The 13925-nt window shown below is 50.5% G+C and overlaps 6 protein-coding genes across 6 annotated transcripts; 2 read left to right on the top strand and 4 right to left on the bottom strand.

The window, feature by feature from the left end:
• Window positions 1-372: 372 nt before the first annotated feature.
• Window positions 373-1320, bottom strand: ASPZODRAFT_58076 (hypothetical protein; the record flags this gene model as incomplete). The annotated part of the gene is made up of 5 exons (XM_022728742.1): window positions 373-616; window positions 676-808; window positions 864-1091; window positions 1159-1188; window positions 1248-1320. 5 exons carry the CDS (start codon window positions 1318-1320, stop codon window positions 373-375), a joined length of 708 nt encoding a protein of 235 aa, XP_022584857.1.
• Window positions 1321-1931: 611 nt separating this feature from the next.
• On the top strand, window positions 1932-3127 carry ASPZODRAFT_139651 (hypothetical protein; the record flags this gene model as incomplete). The annotated part of the gene is made up of 4 exons (XM_022724576.1): window positions 1932-2021; window positions 2073-2504; window positions 2567-2904; window positions 2968-3127. 4 exons carry the CDS (start codon window positions 1932-1934, stop codon window positions 3125-3127), a joined length of 1020 nt encoding a protein of 339 aa, XP_022584858.1.
• A 233-nt stretch (window positions 3128-3360) lies between these two features.
• ASPZODRAFT_58113 (hypothetical protein) lies at window positions 3361-5659 on the top strand (the record flags this gene model as incomplete). Its single annotated transcript, XM_022728746.1, has 7 exons — window positions 3361-3441; window positions 3497-3545; window positions 3599-4102; window positions 4152-4264; window positions 4315-4497; window positions 4550-4753; window positions 4820-5659. The coding sequence occupies 7 exons, from the start codon at window positions 3361-3363 to the stop codon at window positions 5657-5659; spliced, it is 1974 nt and encodes a 657-aa protein (XP_022584859.1).
• A 121-nt stretch (window positions 5660-5780) lies between these two features.
• On the bottom strand, window positions 5781-8015 carry ASPZODRAFT_13434 (hypothetical protein; the record flags this gene model as incomplete). The annotated part of the gene is made up of 4 exons (XM_022723503.1): window positions 5781-5986; window positions 6049-6960; window positions 7029-7608; window positions 7710-8015. The coding sequence occupies 4 exons, from the start codon at window positions 8013-8015 to the stop codon at window positions 5781-5783; spliced, it is 2004 nt and encodes a 667-aa protein (XP_022584860.1).
• A 1679-nt stretch (window positions 8016-9694) lies between these two features.
• On the bottom strand, window positions 9695-11247 carry ASPZODRAFT_59507 (hypothetical protein; the record flags this gene model as incomplete). The annotated part of the gene is made up of 5 exons (XM_022728855.1): window positions 9695-9919; window positions 9982-10124; window positions 10192-10714; window positions 10790-10981; window positions 11041-11247. The coding sequence occupies 5 exons, from the start codon at window positions 11245-11247 to the stop codon at window positions 9695-9697; spliced, it is 1290 nt and encodes a 429-aa protein (XP_022584861.1).
• A 631-nt stretch (window positions 11248-11878) lies between these two features.
• Window positions 11879-13840, bottom strand: ASPZODRAFT_128967 (hypothetical protein). Its single transcript, XM_022722165.1, has one exon. The coding sequence runs from the start codon at window positions 13721-13723 to the stop codon at window positions 12143-12145; it is 1581 nt and encodes a 526-aa protein (XP_022584862.1). The 5' UTR covers window positions 13724-13840; the 3' UTR covers window positions 11879-12142.
• Window positions 13841-13925: the final 85 nt, after the last annotated feature.

A 13925-nucleotide genomic window follows, 5' to 3' on the forward strand; every position in this document is an offset into this window, starting at 1 on the left:
CAGATGAGAAACCGGCATCGGTCGGGCTCAGCGACGAAGAGTCAATGTAAGGTCAAGACCACGATCTAGGAGATGGCTTCTTGCAACGGTTATGCATTCTGACAACATGACTTCCTTGCTGTCTCCTCCATTGGGGATTTTCACCCGTCAATGTACTCTTGTCAATGAATGGCATCCGTTTTTGATCTTAGAATAACACCCTACTTTCTTCGTAAATACTCTTCCCTCCTAGCCAGACGTATTCCATTCGCGTATGCCTCTTTGAAAGAAAACAGTAAACACTCCTTTCAAATACAGTCTACCAGGGTCAAGTGAGATACAAAAAACAAAACTGAATACGAGACTTGAGTAACGATATCTGATTTCAACAAGTTACAGTAGAAATTCGCCCCCCGTCTCCTTGACCATGAGGTTATATTCCGGCAGGAACTGCATGTACATGCACGCCGGCGACCCAGAGCACTCCTTGGTATACTGTGCTTCGACGTCGCCCACATACCGTTTCTGCAGCCCGTTGGCAGCAGCGGCTTCGGCGAGCAGCTGTGTCTGGCAGGCTCGCTCGAGCGCAATGAAGAAGGCGGCTGCTTCGCCGATGGTTTCGCCGCAGGTAAGGATTCTAGAAAATCCATATAATTAATCAAATACTGAATCTTGTCTATTGAATGACAGGCATACCCGTGATTCTGGAGGATGGCGTTCTTCTTCACTGGTCCGAGAGCATCGGCAATATGTTGGCCCTCTTCTTTGGCGAGGACTATTCCGCCGAATCCTTCATACACGGCGAGATCATTGTAGAACATGCACGAATCTAGAGACTAATCAGTCATGCAGACTTGAATTCTTCTTTTATCTCTTCTACTCACCCTGGTTCAACATTTCAATGGGCCTTCCGAAACTCGACCAGGCTCGTCCGTGGGGCGAATGCATATGACAGGCTGCATTGATATCCGGTCGCGCCTTGTGGATGGCTGAATGGATGATGAATCCAGCAGCATTGATTTTATACTTGGTGGGTTCTACCGGTTGACCTTCTTCGTTGACCAGGACCAGGTCGGAGACGGTGATCTGTCCGAAATGCATCGCATACGGGTCTTTCTATCTGTTAGTTCATAGTCTCGCGGACACGAGCAATACAAAAGAATATAAGAAATTCCATACTGATCCAGAAACAGTCCGGTCGCAACGGGTCTATTTTCCCTTGTCAGTGTGGTATTAGAAACGATACCATGCACTTTCCATCCATGTACCTCGCAGGCTAATATGTCCAGACGCTCCATCGGCATACCCCAACTTGGCGAAAATGCGAAAAGCGCCCGCCATCTGCTGTTTAGCCCATTTCTGCTGCTCTCGCTTGTCGCTGAAGGAGGGCACTTCATGCAGTCGCACCGGCCTGGATCCGTCCACGTTGGTATTGAGGACGCTGCCCCCCGCGGCTGGCGTGTGCAGCGGGACCTCAACGCCGCCCAGTCGAGTCGGGGTGTCAGTGGTGATAGTGGCGGTTACGGACATGGTTGAGAGATAAGCATACAAGATTAGCCGATCGATTGATGCACTCGTGAAGGAATGAAACGAGTCTTTGTATCAGTAGTGATGGAATTCCTCCCTTCCCCGCACGGTCGGATTCCCCCGTTAGCGCATCATAAGAACCTCGGAGAGCAAAAGGACACACAGAAGCAAGAGACTGGAGTCTGACGTCACCGTTGAAAATATACAAAGCATGGAGGGAATCCAATTCGTAAACCCATCCTTTTCTTTTGCTTCCTTTGCTGGCTTATCGTGGACCATCGGATGGGTGCCGAAGATAGCGTTGCTGTGTGCGGGGGTGTGTCGTATTCTTCCGATGGATTACTATCCCCTCATCCCCGATAAATAGTGGACGAAAGGGACAGACTCCATAGCTGAGAGCATCACTTCCCATCCCCATTGCCAACATGGTCAAGCCAAAGGTTCTTGCGCTGGGCTATCCCGCCTTCGCAGGTGAGGAATATGTTAAACAGTTTCAGGAGGAATATGAGATCGATGTGAGTGCAAAAACCATAACATTCCCTGCCAAAATTATTTCTTGGGTTTAGATTGACCTGCACCAGGTTTTGGTACCAACAGACCGAAAACAAACCGTTGCCGATCTAGCAGCAAAGGTGCAGTCATCCGGGCCATATCAAGCACTGCTCGTGCGAATGGGAATCGGTCCCTATGAGCCCTTCGACGAGGAGCTCCTGCGTCCTCTAGTACCCGATTGCAAGATTCTTGTCTCCTGCTCGGCGGGTTATAACGAATTCGATGTTTCCTGGATGACACAGCAGGGGATGTGGTTCTGCAACACGCGCAACGCTGTCTCAGAAGCGACAGCGGACATGGCCATGTTTCTCATCCTTGCGGTTCTTCGAGACACAACTCGGGGCGAGAAACAGACCCGAGAAGGCAAATGGAGAGGTACCCTAGCCCCGACGCGTGATCCAACCGGCTTGAAACTGGGTATATTAGGCATGGGGGGGATCGGCAAGGTATTTCATGTTGTCCATATCAGATCGCTGGTACTTATAACTGATGGTTCGTTGTAACTTAGCATCTGGCAAGAAAGGCCGCCGCTTTCAACATGAAGATCATCTATTATAATCGCCAGCGACTTCCTGTGGAGGACGAAGAACGGTTAGGAGCAACGTACTGCCCAACAATGGAGGAGCTGCTCGCTCAATCCGACGTTTTCTCTGTCAACTGTCCACTCAACGACCAAACAGTCGGTCTGATTGGCGAAAAGGAGTTTGCCCAGATGAAAGATGGCGTCTTCTTCATCAACACAGCCCGTGGCGCGATCGTTAACGAGTCAGCCCTGATTGCTGCTCTACAGAGTGGGAAGATTGAGCGTGCCGGACTGGATGTTTTCGACGGGGAACCTAGTGTCAAGTGAGTATTAGCAATTTACCGATGCTTAAGTCTTCACAGATTCTGACTTATCAACTCTCACAGCCCCTTCTTCCTCGAATGTGATCGCTGCACCATCCAGCCTCATCTTGGAGGTCTGACCGACGGGGCGTTTCAAAAGGCCGAGATCGAATGTTTGGAGAACATCAAGACCTTGTTTACCACGGGGGTTCCCGTGGCACCAATTAACAATATTTCAACATAGAATTCAATAGAATCCATATAGAAATGCTGTTTAGTAACCCAGGGAGCATCCGGGGCCTGGATATCCTTCTCTTATAATGCGTAGAAGAACCTCTACTGTAGAAACCGAAGAATCGCAGAAAATCGGCACAAACACGCCGTTGGTGCCTTATTAGTGCCTGAGGCAGTGAGATTATAGAGATCACCTGACACCAGCACTTTCCCCGCGTCCAACTCCCAACCACCACCTCTGCCATGTCTGCTTCTGCAAAGAGACTGCGCGTTGGTCCACGCACTCAAGTGGCCTGTGTGGCCTGTAAGGCCCGGAAACAGAAGGTAGACACACAAGGACTTCCCCGATTGGCGTTGTGCCTGTGGCTGATAAATGCAGTGCGATCCCGTCGGGGCAACGTGTCGAAACTGTTTGCGAGCAGGAAGAGGTGAGAGAGAGTTCCAAGAGAATTGAAGAAAGACCAGCTTTATAATAGTTTAGAATGTATCATTGAAGATCCGGCTACCAAACGGCACCAGCCACGGAATTATCTCCGATCGTTGGAAGAGCGTGTGGCCATGCTAGAAGGGTTACTCAGGGATGTCCGCCCCGACGTGATACTGGACCCTCAGCAAACATCTCATCAGGAGTCTGCATCCAGTGATTCTGGCCTTGATCTTTTGAGGGACTTGGAGCCAACGTCTAGCCCGCTGCATGCTGGTACCGAAGCTTCCGATGATCTGTCCTCGAAGATCGGCCTGCTGTGTTTGAATGCTGCCGGACAGTCGTCACACTACCTGGGAGCGTCGTCTGGTTTTAGTTTCTCCAGGGTCGTCTCTTCTTCTCTACGCCAGATTCGCAGTCAGGGCCCTGGATTCACCATGGGAGGGGCACGGGATACAATGCTATTTGAAGTGCCTTTGCCAGATCCAGCGCCGCTGCCAAGTCGTCAATTTGGGAAAGTTTTGTCCAACGCATACTTTGACAACATTCAACCTCAGGCAAGTAGTTTGGTCTAAAACAGTAGTGTTCTCCCTCCTTCCGGCTGACCGAGTCCAGTATCCAATCTTCCACCGGCCAACCTTTGAGGCTTGGGAGGAGGAGGTCATGGACGCTCGGGATAATGCAGTCGTTACCAGCTATGTGGCAAGCTTTTTCGTAAACATGGTGAGATAAACGAACAAACGATGGTGGCGACAATGAGACTAATTGAGGAGGTCTATGCTGTCGGTACACTGATTCTCCCATGTCCAATCTGCAGTCCGCCGGAATGTTTTTATGCTGCAGCCCAAGAGCATATGGATGCAGTTATCCAACTTGGCGGTTTGGAGGGAGTTCAAGCCATACTGAGCTGTGCTATGTACAGTCTACGAGGTAGCATTGGGGTTTCTGTATGGTTTGTCTCACCAGGCCTTCTCCTCCTCCACACTTGGTCTTTTAGGGTTTGACCAGACTAGGAGTCTCTCTGGCTTGGCCTTGCGTCAATGCGTTGAGTTGGGGTACCACCGTAACCCGCAACGGTTCAAAGCAAAGCCAAATCACCTGCAAATGGAAATGCAACGGCGAGTATTCTGGATGGCATACAACCTGGATCGGTGTGCCGCCATCACACTAGGTCGCCCATTCGGGATTGCAGATAAGGACATCGATGTCGATGTAGGGGCCACCTTCTGTCTCCTTTACTATTTGCTCTTGTGCTGCTCCATCACTAAGACTGAACAGCTCCCTCTTGATATCGACGATGAGATGATCACAGCTACTTGTCTTATCACCGTCCCCCGATCTCTCCCTGAGTCTCCCCCAACTGTTATGTCCGCTGCTATCCACACCACACATCTACGCCGCATCTGGTCTCGCATCCAGGATCAAATCTATTCTGTCAATACACCTATCAACATGCACCACTACACAGATGAACTACTTCCCTCCTTTAAGAAGGAACTCGATGGCTGGCTGGAGTGCGTGCCTTCAACTCGTCCACCCAGCTCCGGGGTGCTTTCAACTTTCAGTACAGCCGAATGGTTCCAGTTAGCCTATAACCACTCGATACTACTTCTGTACCGCCGCGCTCTAGTTAATGACCGCCAGGGTAAATCTACTGCCAACTACATGGAATGCTGTCAAGCTGCTCGAGATATCTGTCTCCTATACCGCAAGCTGTTTCTCAACAGCCCTGTTAGCTACACCTGGGGCGTACTGCATATTCTGTTTCTTGCGGGGCTAACCTATCTCCACTGCGTCATCACTAGCCCCGGAGTGAGAGAAGCGGTCCGTCAAGACGAGGTCTCCAGTACCTGTACTGCCTGCACTATTGTGCTCGTGATTATGGCAGAGAGATGGAAGGCGGCTGCACCATACCGAGATACCTTTGAGATGCTTGCTAACGCGACGATGTCAATGCTGGTGCGCGCATCCACTTCTACTGCTGCATCAACTCCAAATCAATGCGGCTACGGTCCGATCTTGGTCCCGGGAGACGTGTCTAGCCAACTGGAAGAGATGGTCGATATCGGCATGTGCTCTGGGACAGAGGAGCTTTTAAATCAGTTCCTCGGAGTCTAGTACTCTAGCGAAAGAAAAGGGATATGTTCAGGGACTGGCCGTAAATTTGATCTCTCTATACATACTACTCTCTCGTTTCATAATTACTATGTTATATTCTCCTCAACACCGCATTCTGTGATTACAGCTTTGCGCTTTTCTCCCCCCCACAGCAAGCTGGTGCTGGCTCAGGATGCAGCGTCGACTTGTTGAACGTCTGCGTCGACGCAGGAACATCTAAAGCTGGATTCTTTGTGAAGAACCCATCCGGACGAAGCATGACGCTGATTCGTTCCATAGGCATGACAGGGAAATCTTCGATGCGTGGGTTATGGGTTAAGCCGAAGGCTGAAATTTGGGTTAGTATTATTCACCTCCAACCATCTTTTTCCATCAGGGTAAGAACGTACTATGCCATAGGACGATGTCCTCGTTTTCCGTTGCATCCTTGCGCTGCACCCATTTCTCGACTCCCTCGGAAATTTTGCTCTGGTTCGTGAATTCACCGGCAGCGAAGAGCTCGTCGTCCTGGTACCGTGTGACCCAGATGGGCTGCGTGGCGAACTCGGCACGTTTGCTCGTGAATGAGCCGGCGGGAGCAAGGAGCATTTGGCTCGGGGCAGCCTGCAGCTTGTACGCAACAGGTTTGTAAGTGACAGGGTTAATGTAGTCATCGTTTCGGATCTTAAAGATGCGGTGACGCGCGACGTCTGTCGCAGCAGAGCCCGCAGTGGACAGCACAGTCTGTTCGGTGGTGTACCCAACTCCATATGGGTTGGAAGCTTCATCAACGGGCATGGGAACACTGTCTTCAAAATACACAGTGTTCTTGAAGCCGTCGATGGCCGGGTCAATACGGAAGGAGAACATGTGCTGATGGAACGGGGCGAGCACATTCGGTCCTACATTAGTGCCAAATGGGACTGTCTGGCCGTTCTGGTTATCAAATGGGACGGTTGACAAGATGCCGGTGGCGCGAACTTCGAGCTCTATATTGGCAGCCTGGTCGAAGATGAAAGCGAAGATATATTCATAGTTGGCCACAGTGCAGATCATCTGCATGACGAGCTGGCGGTTGCGGACGACCGTTGCAGCGCCGGATCGGTAGTTGGTGTGCTTATGCTGCAGGCCGTTGTCTTGCTCATGCATGCAAATAACGTTCTTCAGCTGTACCGGCTTTCCCTGTGCATCAATTCGGTAGCCATCAAAGTACTTAATATGGCCCAGACAGTCGCAGCCCAGTGAGAGCTGGTTGGCGGTGATTCCAAATCCCACATCGCCTACATCAAAGGCCTGCTTCCGGTGGTACGGTGCCCGGGGATCTGCAAGAAGCATGTCAGTACTTTATCAATGGTGTATTATTGTCGTTTAGATGGATGAACTCGCTTACCCCCATACGGGACTGTCATCTCGGACATTGACAGACGGTAAAACACGTTGCGTCCATCATAGGTGATGTTATACAGGACCAGGCCTTCACGATTAGTGAAGCCAACCCTGAACCGCCACTTCTGCCACGACACGGCATTGCCGTTGACCGAAAATGAAGCGCCCTCTGGCTGCTGGACAATGTACGGCTTCAGGTCAGTCCGTAGCGGTTCTGTGAGCAGATCATGCGCGTACTGGACCGTCTCGACAGGCTTCCAAGGCTGGGTCTCGGTAGTCTGCGCGTCTGCTCCACCGGGTAAGTAGTCCATTCGGACCAGTTCGTGCGTGATTCCGTCAAAGACCGGCGAGAACCTGCAGGGCAGCGAGTAGTGGTTGTTTTGCTCGTGGTCGACGGCGACGATATACATATAACATTGAAAGAGGCGGCGGCTCTCCTTGGGGTCGTCGGTGCCATAAATCCACGGATCGTTGCAGACCGTCACTCCTTCTGGCAATTGCATCTTGGCCACCTCGGCCAAAACAGCCGGATGCTTCAGACACAGCTGTTCGATCTCGATCATTTCGTCCACGTCGACCGGTCCCTATGATCATTTGCCAGTTAAACACTGTCTGACACTGGGGAATATATATATTTATATATCATCTATTGATATATATTGATATACATATATGAATGACCTACTTGCACCGCTTTCGGAAGTTCCTTCGCATAGATGACTTTCCGAGTCTCAGCATTCAACAGAGCTTTGTAGAAAGCTCCAGTATCCCGCCGGTGGAAGAGAGCCTGCAACAGCCGCGCAGGCTTGGCCGGCAGTGGCTTTCCCAGGCGCTCCGCTTCGATATACGGAATGACATCCTTCTTGATGGGCTCGTTGACGTCGATCCGCTTGTATCTCAGCGGCACACCGGGGAAGGCAGCCTCGAGCACCTGGACGGCCAAGGTGATTTCCCCGGGGGTGATGGGGTCGAAGGGGTGCAGAACAGTCATGGTGAGGATGACCCTTGAATGATTTTCTGATTTCGAGATAGTGGAGATTCCGATAGATTCCTACAGGGGATTTCTGACCTTTTATAGATCATTCATTCTCCAACAGAGTTTTAACCCCCGCCATGCACAGGAACCTGAAGCAAGGCGATCCTGCCGTGCTTTTATCTTCCTGAAGCCGCTGATTGGCTGGCTGCAGCTGGCGTATCTTTTGCTGAAATGGGTTTAGTGTGTATTATCACGTGATCCCTATTCCCTGGGGCCTGCCCAATATGGAAATATGGCTTGCCTTGCCTTCACTATGCAATCAGCGCGTCGGTGACAGATGAAGGGTGCCTATAAAGGCTTAGGTTCCCCTGCAGCAACGTTTATCTTTATGGAATAATGTTGCCCCCAATGGATTCATGAGGTAGGTGCTCTATCGCCTCAAAACTTTACTATACAGCTAGAGTCATCTCAGAGCTATTCTATCCTCATTATCGGTCTCCTCTTCCTCGCTTCCAGTAGGAGGTATCTATGGGTGTGGATATCTATATTCACAGAGTCGAAGGGGCTGCTCGACCACTCAGATACTGGAAATTGTCAAGACAATTAGCAGGGCACAATGGAGTCATTAATCCTGTAACATCAGTCAAATAACTGTAGCGCACATTAGATCATTCTTCTTGCTCATTTTGACCTCATCTCCGCTCTCTTCTGAAATAACATTCTGGTCGTAATCATATTCGCCATATGAATACACAAAATCTTCTGGGGGCATAGATTCCTCCACAGGCGCGATTATATTTACTCAGTTGAACTGATTGAGATCATGTCTGGGCCTTTCTTTGCAAGGCACTGAGCTTGTGCACCCCGAGCAGGAGACGTGAATGGTCTACAGATTGTCTTTGGAGTTGCCCTTCGATATTTCTTGGTATAGTCACGCTATATGGTTGAGCATCCAAAGATGGCATCTCCACGTCGTGTATTTGGGGTTCAATAGTTGAAAATAAAGGCAAAACGGTCTGATCTGGGTGGTTATTTTCAACTTATCTAGAGACGGGGCTGGGCTCGGCTGAGGAGTATCAAAGTAAAGATACTTTCTTCTTCTAATATGGAAGTCTCATTCTTAAATCAATAGACACGAAACTGTGAATGGCGCTAAGCTCATAGATGAGACTGAGTCAATTGTCAAGGTGGTGACCCCGGTCTTATCAAGAAACTGCGTGGTCTGTCTTCTGGGGTATACCAATTTGTGATCGAGTCAAAGTTCCTGACTGGTTTCCTGATAGCGGCTTGAGAGATGAATGTTGACCAGTTGATTCGCAAGGGACTCTAGGTGACTATCAAAAGAAAAAAAATAGGGGTCCAGTTGGCCAGGGGTCTAGTGGTAAAAATCACGGTCTTGTATAAAGGGAGGATGCTCCAGAAACCTCCTTTAGTTATTCTAAGAGACTGTTGGTAGGAGGGAATGGAACAAGGTAGTATCCAAATAATAGTGTAGATAGTACAGCTATAATAGAGGATATTTGAATAGTAGAAAGAAAAAAAAATGTTAAGAAATAGAAGAAGATGGAAGGGCGTAATTTATATAGAGATTTTAAATCAGGCATACACTGGCCTACTAGAAATAAAGTGAATGAAGAAGGCAACATGACAGTGAATGTCCATTGAACCCTTTATGCAGTACTTACTAATTCCCTCTATTCAGACCTGTATGCAGGCATTACCTTCCCCCTACACTGTCCAAACCCCAGGATCACCTCGCTAGTCTCCCGGTCTATGCACCATCCTTCCAAAACCACCTCGTCGCCATCCAGGAGGAAGGTCTCGGCGATATCGTCTGGAAGGGAAGAGAGTTTGTTCCTCCTCAGTTTCCTCTCAAGTATACAGCCTAGTCCAGTTTTCTCGCCAGAGGAATTGGTTCGCTAGAGCTGTCAGAAGTCTGTTCTGGGACAAAATAATCGAGGGAAATGAAGGGAGGACTGACAGAGCTGGAAATGGTGCCTGTGCCGAAAATATCTCCCGTAGACAGTCCTTCACCTGCGCTCCCAAGATGGACGAGCTGTTGGAAGGGTGTCCAGTGGAGTTCATTCAAATTCGCTTCAGTGAAGAGATACTGGGTTCCATTACCTGCAGGCAATCCATCAATCTATGTTAAGAGAACACGCATGGCACATAATATAAAGGAACTGCTTACGCAGAACTTTTGCAAAAACGTGGATATCAAAAGTTGCCTCCGTCTCTTCCGGGCACTGTAAATGCCGCAATGGTGCTGGACTCTGCACACTCGCTCGCGGGCAGACAACACGGTCCAGGGCTTCCAGCGCCACGATCCACGGTGAGATGGAAGTACCGGATCCCTTGGCGTGGAATGGACCCAGAAAGGGGGATTCGAACTGCTGAATATTCCGTGCGGACCAGTCATTTAGTAGGACAAAGCCAAATATGTGCTCTTTGATGCTGGCCATGTCAGGTCTTCTACCGCGGGGGACGGGCTTCGACAGGAAGACACCCATCTCCAGCTCGAAGTCAAACTCTCCTTCCGGCTGGAACTGGACTTCGCCTTTCTGCGCTTCACCACTGACCTGCGGGAAAACACCGCACGGGCGAGTTATAGGGGTGCCAGAGATGGCCAGGCTGGATGTTCGTCCATTGTAGACGGTGGGTATGACCGACCAGTTCGGCATAAAGGTTGGCTTTCCCAGCATTACCTCTGTAGACTATCAATTATTGTCAGAAAGCGCATTATCAAAAAGAGTTAATCAGTTCAAGTGATCTATATCAAACTCTCTTACGTTAACAGTATGTTCCCATGAGCAGAAAAAGTCGGAAAAGTTCCCCGTCGCCATCGGAAAATGGTTCTGCACGTCGCTCAGGGGAAACACAGCTGCAGCCGAAATGCTCTTCGTCTCAACTGCCTCGATCAGTCGTCCACGGACTTTCTGGCGAGTTTCGTGAGGAAGGGCAGCGAATATATTCAGCGTGTCCTATTGAGAGCAAGAAAATAAGCATTTGTTTCATTATTATATAGGCAGGGAGGACATACGCTAGCAAAGACGTTGGCTTCCAGACCGGGGATATCCTGGAACAGCCCATCCCCATGAACAATCGCCAGGTCAATGGCGTCGTCTCGAAATGCGGTTGCGCATCTTCTTTCCGGGTTGTCTGCAGTGGTGATCACTCCATACGGTAGGTTGTGGATGGTGAAGGGTGATTTTCCCTGAACCGAGTCGAGGACTGACGTTCTTGTCATTTTGAGCAGATCACTTAGAACAAGCAGAGAACAGTACATGGCCTGCAGGATTCACCGCTTTTATATATCTTGCCCTTCGCCCAGCTGCTGTGTTATGCAGGCGGTGCATGAAGGTAGTACATATAAAGCGTAGACACCAATGACAAAAATGTCGCTGCAGGGCACGTCGTCAGGAGTCGAATGAGGAAGCATAAACGCGACACTGCCTATATGAAGATCAAATGAGAATCGTGGTTTGAAATTGTATGCTGATATTCCATACTGAACTGCAAACTATGGCCTGTATCCCCAATTGCTTTGGTAACTGAGCCCGCTGTCAAGTGCAAGAGGCTTCCCTGCGCTCTGGCCTCCTTCCAAGTCTCGCAGATATTCCATGTCAGAGAATTTTAAAGTAGAATGAAGCAGTTCGCCTGAAGAAACAAGATGAGGTCGAAGATGAAGTGGAAGTTTGTTGCACTTGCCTCTTTCTGCTAGCATCCTAAAAGGGGATAGCTTCCCATGTGACTTGATATCAGGTGACGTCGGAGCAATGGGTTTATCCATTTCCAGGCGCCTTCCCCAAACGGTTAACCGGCAACATCGTGGGATGGGTCAGGGTAAACATTCATCATGAAGGTTCTTCCGATGACTAGAGATATGAACAGGTCTAATCCTTCATATCGTATCAACTGTCGTTGAAAATTTGCTCCCTTGGCTTGCTATCAAGAGCTTGACGAATTCTAGCTCGCCGCTACGGGTGATCGAACGTTCTTGAAAAAATGCACTGAGTTGAACTATTTACTGATCATGATAACTATTTAAAACAGATGGGCGTTATTCATCAAAAGGCAGGCTCCCGGGAGCTGTCGCTAGATGAGATTATGAGTCCCTAACATGGGGATTGAGTGACGGCGGATTAAACCGACTCCTTCTGCTCGCAAAAGCCCCCGGCATCCAACTTGCCGTTCTTGGTCATCTCCGCGAGCTCTGCTTCGGTAACGTCTCCCTCTGGCAGCTGTTTGGCCATGGATACGATGCTCCAGGGCGACGGAGCATCACGGAAGACATGGTTGAGCAGTTCCAGGTTACGGTTCATGGTTTCCGGGAAGAAGAAGAAGACCATGGCGGGGATACAGGCGGAAAGGATGGCGTACATGATATAGTACTGGTAGCCGATCGTGTCGAGGGCGACCGGGGTGATCATCACGACGACGAAATTCCACAGCCAGTGGTTGGCGGTGGAAATGGCGGACATGGCCACGCGAAGGCGCACGGGCGCGACTTCGGTGCAGTACAGAAAGTTGCCGCCCAGGAAGCCGAGGGGATAGAAGGCGTTGAAGAGAAAGATGAACACCACCGAAGCGATGGAGGCGGCTTTGTTCTCGGAGCCGAAGCTGGTAGTGATGGCCAGAGCGGTCATGCACAGGCACATGCCTGTGCCGCTGACCATGAAGATAAACCGGCGGCCGAGTCGGTCGATGGAATAGAAGGCCATGAAGCTGCAGAGAAATTTCCATGTCAGGGCGCATGCGGCGAGGATGCTGGACATTTCGGAGCTCATGCCCAGGTTCTCTTTGAAGATCGTCGATGCGTACACCGAGATGAGGTTACCTCCGCACATTTGCTGGAAGAATTGCAGGCCAACGCAGAGGCAGAAACGGTACAGCAGGCGTTCCTCGTCGTTCTTGGAGAACATTTCCATCAACGAGGCGCTGTTGGCCGTCAATTCCAAGGACGATTCGATACCCGCGATCTCATTACGGATGCTCTCGTCCTCCTCTGGAACCCCGCGGATGGCGGCAAGGTTACGGGACGCTTCTTCAATGCGGTTGACGCGAACGAGCCATCGCGGTGATTCCGGGAGCAGGAAGACCGTGAAGAGAATGAGGAGGGAGCCAGACAGCGAGATGGCCAGCGGGATCCTCCATTGCAGATTACTGTAGTGGATTTTGCTGCAGGCGAAGTCGATCCAGTTGCAGAGGGCGAACCCCAAACACATGAAGATTCCGTCTGCGACGACGTGGCGGCCGCGATTCTTTGCTGCCGAGCATTCCGACTGCCACACGGGCACAGCGACACTGAACTGCCCGATACCAAACCCTAGGATGACACGGCCGACAGTGAACTGGACCAGGCTGTACGCAGCGGTTTGCAAGACCTGACCGATGATGCTGAGGATGGCACCGATGAAGATGGTCTTGCGGCGGCCCAGCCAGTCACCCAGGTAGACACAGGAGAGAGCGCCAAACAAGGCGCCGCACTGGAATGCGGCGACCACAGCCCCCTTGCTGGTCGAGTTGTGTGCTTCAAGCGCGCCCGAGGTGTTGACAGTGTCGATCTGGGGGAACATGTGAACCCAGCTTTGGAGGCCGCTCAACGGACCCAGGCCGGCCTGGTTGTAACCGAAGAGGATGAACGACGGAGCGACGATGTATGCAACCTGGGCAATCCGCAGGGCTCGGCCGGAGAGGCCCATGAACTTGGGCGGCGATCCCATTTACACGGTACTAGGATCACACGCAGGGGAGAGAAAACTTGATCGTGAAAGAGATTTTAATGATGAGCGAAATGGTGAGAAGTTTTGGGAAGGGAGAGACAAGAAGAGAGAAAAGGTCTTATTATTATTACTCCTCAGGGAAGAGGGCTTTCCCCTTGTACTTGGCAGTTGCTGACTATTTGCAGGTTTCCCCTCAACCCCC

This window comes from Penicilliopsis zonata, assembly GCF_001890105.1.
Source record: "Penicilliopsis zonata CBS 506.65 unplaced genomic scaffold ASPZOscaffold_2, whole genome shotgun sequence".
NCBI lineage: Eukaryota > Fungi > Ascomycota > Eurotiomycetes > Eurotiales > Aspergillaceae > Penicilliopsis > Penicilliopsis zonata.

What these genes read in the sequence shown, in the direction of transcription:
- ASPZODRAFT_128967 (XM_022722165.1), bottom strand. Translation starts at nt 13,723, where the DNA reads ATGGGATCGCCGCCCAAGTTCATGGGCCTCTCCGGCCGAGCCCTGCGG.